The sequence below is a fragment of the Rhinopithecus bieti genome, unplaced genomic scaffold (assembly GCF_001698545.2).
Source record: "Rhinopithecus bieti isolate Rb0 unplaced genomic scaffold, ASM169854v2 scaffold_12653, whole genome shotgun sequence".
NCBI classification, from domain to species: Eukaryota; Metazoa; Chordata; class Mammalia; order Primates; family Cercopithecidae; genus Rhinopithecus; species Rhinopithecus bieti.
In genome coordinates, this window is record NW_016807437.1 from 1058640 (window position 1) to 1067064 (window position 8425).

At 31.4% G+C, this 8425-nt stretch overlaps 1 protein-coding gene across 2 annotated transcripts in view; it reads left to right on the top strand.

The window, feature by feature from the left end:
• The window catches only part of FAM76B (family with sequence similarity 76 member B), a 21178-nt gene extending 13311 nt beyond the window's left edge, over window positions 1-7867 (top strand). Inside the window, exons 9-10 of one of the 2 annotated variants that reach the window (XM_017882002.1) lie at window positions 909-1010; window positions 5185-7867. In XM_017882002.1, the coding sequence (XP_017737491.1) occupies window positions 909-1010; window positions 5185-5274 (192 nt within the window). In that variant the 3' untranslated portion in view covers window positions 5275-7867. The remainder of the gene's footprint in view (window positions 1-908; window positions 1011-5184) is intronic. The other variant, XM_017882003.1, reaches the window with a different exon arrangement.
• The last annotated feature ends 558 nt before the right edge of the window (window positions 7868-8425 follow it).

Consider the following 8425-nt stretch of genomic DNA (forward strand, 5'->3'; position numbering starts at 1 on the left):
TTTTTAGATAAGAATATAAGACTCCATGATTTTCTCTATTTTTGCTGTTGTATATCTTTCAGTTTATTAGATACTGGGTAATTACAAAGGAGAATGTGTAAACCTTTAAAGCTGGCATAAAGAAAAACCTTAAAAAATAAAGTGGAGTTGCTTCTGCATGGTTCTAATATGAAATTACATAATAACTTATTTAGTTGGAAGTCGTGACATATTACACTTTTATGTATGTCATTTATGAAAAAATTATCATGTAGCTTTCTTCCTCAAAGCACTGATTTTTTTCTTGTATTTGTCTAATTTAGCCCATATTTTATAGTAACCTTCTTTCCTTTCTCATTCTGTGTTATATTTCTGTGCTATGTTCTCTATTTTTACCTCAAGTGTTAGGTGGTACTGTGTACATAATCCTGGACATAAATTAAAAAATAAAAACAGTGTAGCTTTTGGCTGAAAAGACTATTCCTTTTTGTATTACCCAGTGTGAAATTTCTTTCTTTAAGCATTGAAAGATTATTTTACCCTTAAGCTAGTTTAAATGTTTATTTTGTTTTTACTATTATTGAAGTACATTTTTAAATGAGGCATTTTCCCAGTTATTAGCCGTTAAGCTTTTTTTGTTGGCATACCAGTTGCCAAACTATTTCCAGTCAAGCCATGTTTAGGAAAAAAAGAAAATTCAGAAGTTTTACTGATGGTCAGGTATTAACATTAAAATTATACTATTGTAAAGCAGATAGACTTCATCATTTCATAAAACAAATTTTAGATAGCTTGTACAATTCAGGAAACAGGAGTTAACATCTTCCACTTTTGTAATGAAATGTGAGTTTATTGTGAAAGTTATTTAAATTGTGTGTGTGTATGTGTCCAAATATATACATATATGTCTTTTTTCTTTAATCTCTCAGTTAACTGAACTAAAGGCAGACTTTCAGTACCAAGAGTCAAATTTGAGAACAAAAATGAACAGTATGGAAAAAGCTCACAAAGAAACTGTGGAACAACTTCAGGTAACTACCATCATTTATGTAAAATGTTAGGCAAGGAGGGCTACACTTGAGTAATAGCATTCGTTGACTTAGATTGTTATTGGTAGCCCTATTTTGTGCATAGTTGGTGCATTTCAGTTTTGATTTTGACTTTATAGTCATTTTTAATCTTGATCCCATTAGAAATTGTTGTTTGAAATTACTTGAAAGGTGATTCAGTACTTTAATCTTGAAAACTTTTGCCTAAACTTCAAATGGAGTTTTTGGAGGAGGGTATCATTGGAATATGTTCAATTGATTATTGGGCTTAGAGCAAAAAATTAAAAATCAGATTCATGAAACTAAGGTGAAAAGCGGGTCTTCAGTAGCAGTCATTCTTTGTATTAATATTTCCTTCCAGATAATGGGAAGGTAGATGGGTGTATGAAACCAATTCTTAAGGACCTCAAGTGGCAAAAATGTATACAAAGCAAGAGAGTTTACTTAACCTGTGTACAGTGGTTTGCAAAGTGCCAAATAGGGTTCTGCTAAATGCTAACAGGTAGTGATCCACCGGAACCTCAGAGTGCTGCAAAGTAGCATTTTAAGTGTACAGAACAACTCAATGGTGAAGTCAGGAGTCACCACAGTAACAATCTGATGTCTGGCATGCAGAGATGGTGAACATCCAACATGGATACGGAATGCTAACTATATTAAGCTTGTTCTCATCTAGGTTTCATAAATTTAGAAATCGGACCACACTAAATTAATTACATGTTCTCTTTGATTTATATAGTGTCACATTTGTAGAATTAATCTTTAGTAACAAAATTTTTAAGGTGTAAGAAATTTTAAATGTTGAAAGAATAGAAGATGGCAGCACACAGATTTCAGACTTGGGAGAGTACAGCTTCAGAAGGAAGGAGTTAATACTGCCCTGTTTCATTTTGTTTTTTCACATTGTAACACCAAGAGATATTTGCTGTTCCTTTCTTTTGGTTTTGTATTGTTCATACTTCTTTGCAAGTAGCTTAAATTAGTAGGGCTTAGGAACTTGCTGAAATTCGTACACATTGTCTGGTTTTAATCCCTATCATACTATTAAAAGATTGTTGAAAAGGAACCTCATGTAGAACCTGGGACATAGTAGACATTCAGATAATTTGTTGACTAAGTGGTGATTTATGGAAATGCCCATATCATATATCAGATTCTTATATATTAATGTTTTTATCCACCAGCAAGTATTATTTTTAGTTTTATGTTATTCCTATTTTTCTTATTCAGTTATAAATTCTGAATGGTTACCTGGAACAAAATCTTCCACCCGATGATCCTTGATTTAATGTAATGTAACCAAAGCTCTGAAGTAAATCCAGAATGAGATAACAGAATAACTGCAAGAGGTGCTTAGATATGTTTTAACTTAGTGCTCCCCACTATTCAAAAGAGCAGTTTGTGTTTTGGTTTTTCTTTTTTAAAATCATAGTTGCAGATACATAGGGTCTTCTTTGACTTAGCCTGATTGATATCTTAAGCCTACCTCCTCTTGGTAACTGAAGTTTCATATAATGTAAAAGTAACTAATATTTAAATTAAAATAGGACATTTTGACATGATTTTACATATGCTGTCTTGTTACAAAAACTGAGTTATGTGATACGCCCATTTTACAGAGGAAACTGTGATCACATAGTAAGCGGTGACATAGAAATCTCCATCTTCTGACTCCAGTTTATCTTTACTTTTCCCTGTTCTACACTATTTCCCACCACTTCAGGTTCCTCAGGTTTTCTCTTCATCCTTCCTATCAGGCCACTCCCGTGATTTTTTTGTGTTATGACTAGAGACAGTCTGTCATAGCTGAGTACCATCTTTTTACCTCACTTCCTTTAGCAACCAATGGTACTAGTAGGATTCTTTACTGAGGTGAGGAAACAGGTAATTTTTTAAAAATCTTTATGTAATAAGGAATTGAATCCTGTGACACAGATGGATCTTGCTCTAATAGCTAGTAAAATACTTTTAACTACCAAACCTATGACAAAACACGGAACATCACATGAAAAAATTATTCAAAATGTCACCCCCAAATACCCCAAATATTGAAAATACTAAGAATATCAAGTAAAAACTCTTATTCACTTAATTAGGTAAGTCGTTAAGAGGAAAAGGGACCTAACATTTGAGTGCCTTCTGTGTACTAGGAACTGTGTTAGGCTAAGTGTTTTATATATTTGATAAGTTCCTTTAACTCATTTTGAGTTTGGATGGTAGAGTTACTGTGTTACAACAGGTTATGTAGCTGGTTAGTAAGCCAGGATTTAAAGCAGGATCTGTGTAATTCTTAATTCTGATATTCTTTCCTTTAGACCAACATGTCTGAACTTTAAAACTTAGCTTTCTTAAGAGTCTGTAAAGAATTTCATTGATTTTTTTTTTTTTTTTTTTTTTTGGCTGACTGCAAAATGAAGTAATTTTAGGATAAAAAAATTTAAGTGTATATATATTGAAATACTGCATTGTAACTTCATTTTNAGAATAAATTTGGACTTGTACTGAACAATTGTGTTAATTTACCTTAAAGACTTTTTTAATGTAATTTATTAAGAAATATCTTTATTAGTGATATAAATATATTAAAAGCAAATTGGAAATTAGCTACTAAAGCATTAAATGGAAAAATTGCTTTGAAGATGTAATGTTCAAATTACTGTATTTTGTACTTAAAATATGAAATTTATAAACACTTTATTTCTTGAGTGAGATAACTTGGAGATTCACAGTTTTAACTGTTTTGTATCAGTATAAACATTTTTACATAAATATAACTTATAGATCTAATGGAGATCTTTTTGAGTCAATTTGCAGACTCAAAATTTGAAATTGATACTGAATTTGAAATTGAAGTTTTTCATTACCACCTTAGTTATTAATAACCACTGAATAGGAAAGTCCTATTAATTATGCATCTGAACATAAAAAAATGATTTGATTTGCACACATAAGATAGTACTGAGAATATTTGCATTTTGGAGGTCATGGGTGTTAATTAGCAAGAGTGATTGGAGAAGGGTGGGGAAATGGAAGAATAAAGTTTGAAAAAGATTATTTCGTGAAACCACTTCAAGATGGCATACAGAGAAGGCAGAGTGTTATCTGGCCATAAAAAGCTAAAATTAGAATAAAATATGAAGTGCTGAGGTTAAAAAAATCTTGTCTAGGTAATAAAAATTCCTGAAACCTGTGAAAATAGTGTTGAAACGTAAGTCAAAGGATATCTTTTTAAAATGTGTTAATTTTAGGGCAGTGCTCTATTTTCATCACTTTCCCCATTTTGGCTCAAACTACAAAAATGCTTGATCATTAATGTATTTGTATATATAGGGATCCTTACTTATCTAAGTTTCCACATTTAAGAGACTGAATAAGGTGACAGAGGCAGTCAAAATGTGAAAATATTCACTGTACTTATACGTTCCTCCTCACTAAACTAGTGATGGATGGACATTTAGTAATGAAATTCAAGTCAGATGATGAAATGAAATTTTGAATCTTTGCAAAAATTCAAGCTTTCATGAAATAGGAAACGATGTGGAACTGTGTGTCAGATGACTGTATGGTAATTAAAGTAACGAGAATGAGTGGTTCTGATGGGGGCTTTAAAAAAAATTGAATTTCATCATTGGGTGCATTTGGCAAAGTAACAAATTCTGAGTATTTTTTGCAAAAATGACCTCTTATGCTTGTTCTACAAGAGAGTAAACATAGAAGAAAGATCTTATACAGCTTGCCAGGAAATATTCCTCCCAAATCTTGATTCATTATTTGATTTTATTAATTGTAAATTACAACTTATTTTCATAGTTTTCATGTTTTTAAGATGAAGGGCCAACACCTTTTCCCTTTTAAAATTTGGACCTTCTTTTAAGTGGATTCACTTCGTTTCCTTTTTTGTAACCAATTGTGCATCTTTGGACAACAATTATATTAATAATGACATTTACAAAGCGGGATGAACCAATCTAGAATTTTCCTTCTGCATGTTCATCCTTAAAGAGATGAATGTAAATGTATCAACTCTTTCATTTAATGTTAGTGCTTTAGTGAAACATTTATATAAATGAAAACAGTATTAAATAAGTAGTATTCTTCATCATGACTTAATAATAATTCAGACATTTTTAATCTTGAATGTTTTTGTCTCCCACAGGCCAAAAACAGAGAACTACTCAAACAGGTCGCAGCATTATCAAAGGGTAAAAAATTTGACAAAAGTGGAAGCATACTAACATCTCCTTGAGAAAGTAATTTGTTTAGCATTTCTTCTTACAATGTAAATTTGGGGGAAAAAATTCCGTGAAGCCCTTAAATTCTGTGTAGTAGAAAAATATTTTTGCACACCAAATGAATTGGTGTGTTTCCTATTCACTTTTGTAATTGATATACAGCATTTTTTAAGTTGTAAAACATTGAAATAAAACTTCAACTGGTTTGAAGTAACTTTTTAATTATTCGATATCCAGGAACTTTTTTGCCAGCAATAGTATTAAACAGTTGTAAAGGAGTGCATGAGTAGTGCTCTTTATAAAACGCAACATGCAATAATAGAGTAGGTATGGTTTAAGAAGTCAGAGCAGCAGGGTTTTTTTGTTTTGTTTTTTGTTTTACACTATACTAATTTCAGACAAACAGTTTTCAATTTAGAAATACAAAACTTTTAAACGCGAAAAATGGCGAACACTGGTTTTTTGGGAATTGTGTTTTTACTTTGCATCACATGAATTTAGGAGAAAATCATGGTGCTTTTATTAAATGAACTTCAGATATATGTAAATTTGTTTTTTAAAGTTACATCATTAACATTAGTAACCTAGCATTTTCATTATTGGAATAGGAATTACTGTTTATTGTACAGTATCTAAGGTAAAATGTGTTTCTGTTTTGTAAAAACTACTGTAGATTTTTACTTACAAGTGCCTTTTGCCACCTAATGTTTTTATTTATAGGAATGCTGATCTTTTGTACATACAGTTTGTTTTAAAATCATGTTTAATAAATGTTTGTATATAAATGCATATGTACAGAAGCCTATTTCAAAAGGAAGTCAAAGTTGCTAGTAAAATGTTTGAGATTACATTAAGAACTAACTGATAATGCATATAGATTTTAGAAAATTTTGTGATTTGTTTCTGTGTGATAAGGGAAGCTGTTGGTCTTTGAATTCATTTAATTATGTCAAAATAGTTCCCCAAAGAGTTAATTTTAAGTTGCTTCTTAAAGAGTAATTTTATTTTTTATGTCATACGGCTTCATATTAATATTTTGTGAGTTACGTGTTTTGCTTTTTTATAAAATTTCTTTAAAGTTTTAATGTTTCTACAATGATCCATGTATCTGCTTTCCCTATGTGTGGTTATCTAAGTTAATATTTATGTACACCATACTTAATTTGCGAATTTAAAGCAAATCTGAAAATTAATCTTTTTAATCCAGTCTGTGATAATCTTTGAATAAATTGGAATCTACTATAAGATTCAGGCACTATAAGTAAATTGTCCCAAAGTCTTTAAAATTGTCTATAAAAGGTTAAGGTAGGGTGGGATAGGTTATGTGAAGTTATTGACTAATTATATTTTGATCCAGCGGTTTTCAGCCTGAAATGGAATTTATCTCCTAGTTATTATCAGTTCAGAGTTTTAGTTTGATTTTAAAGTATTGTTAGATACACTGTATAGAGTGAGTTGCTTCTCTTAATAATTTATGGGCAAAGATAAATTTGCTTCATGTAAAACTGTTACTGAATTTATCAGTTTTAAAGGTTTTTATACAAGCATTGATTATGAATGTCATATCAAGATTGGCTTTCTTAAGAACGTATGATTGAAACAATTTTTTTTTTACATGACGTGTTTCAGTAGACTGTTCTTATAGTTGCTCATTATGAAGTGATACCAAATAATTCTTTGTCCATTTTGAAAGCATAATATAGAGTAATTTTCAAGTGATAGAAAAAGATTCAGTTAGAATCTTGGAAACTAAACCAGTTTATTTTTATGGGATCTTCATGTAACAGTTTTCTTAAATTTAGTACTCTCAACCATGATAGATAATGCCTTAACATGGATTTTAACGTTTGCAGGATTTGCTAAATTGATAAGATAGTTACTACCTTCTTTGAAATTTGTAATGTTTTATATTCTTATTTCATAGGCATTTGTCAGTCCCCAGTGGTCATTATGGTTTTACTTTGTGATAATTCTTACACCTTGTTGGAGAGACTACAAAAGAAAGCTGTCCTCGTCCTTCCCCTTAGCTAACATCAAAATTAAAAATAGTATTAATGTTAGCCAACATTAAAATGGAAGTTTGGAAGTTTAATGTTAGCTAACATTAACAGTCTAATAATTTAGCTTTGTAAATTCCAAGGCTAAAACCCTTTCATGGGCTTCACAGTATTTAGTCCTAATTAAATACCCTTCTTTGTTCCATGACCTTATTTTTATAACTTAAATTTTTTGCAATTGTATAAACTAGTTATTCAGTCCCAGTCCTGGATCTCTGTAGTGTTTTGACATAATAAACTGATATTCTTTAAATGTGGACCTGTAAGGAGATACTATGGTGTGGTGTATTGTGCTTTTAGCCTGTTTTCCACTCTTAATTAGGATTTACCAGTGAGAGTCATTTTGGCTTAAGTTATTTATGTATTAATAGCCTGTGAATATTGCAGTCCTTTTTAGATTATATTGGTCTAAATATGCATTCTGCAGTGAACCTGTTAAGCTGTTCACATGTATAGACTATTGAAATACTGTACTTGTACACATCTGACTGTTGACATTTTGTACTTTTTTCTAGATCCAATATTTCACAATAAAAAACTTGTCAAAGGCTTTGCATTAGTTTTCAATGGCTGCTGTAACAAATTCGCACAAACTTAGTGTCTTAATACAACAAAAATTAATTATTTTATGGTTCTGGAGGCCGGAAGTCCAAAATCGGGTGTACAGATCTAAAGTCAAGGTATTGGCGGGATTGGTTCTTTCTGGAGGCTGTAGGGGAAAATCTGTTTTCTTGTCTTTTCCAGCTTCTATAGCTGCATTCTTTGCATTCTTTGAGCTCATTGACCTTTATCTTCAAAGCCCAAATTGTAGCATCTCAAATCTCTCTCTGCTGTTGTCATCATACCTTCTCTCTCAGAGTGTCTCCCTCTGTTCCCTCTTACAAGAACCTTATGAGAACATTATTGGCTCCACCTGCATGAACAATGTAGTTTTTCCATCTCAAGTCCTTAACCTATCACATCTACAAAGTCCCTATTTTCATATAAGGTAGTGTATTCACTGGTTCCATGGGTTAGGGCGTGGACATATTGGGGGACCATTATTGAGCCTACATAGCTTCATCTACATTTTGCCCCCTTTTCCAGTGTGAAACCCTGAAACAACAAA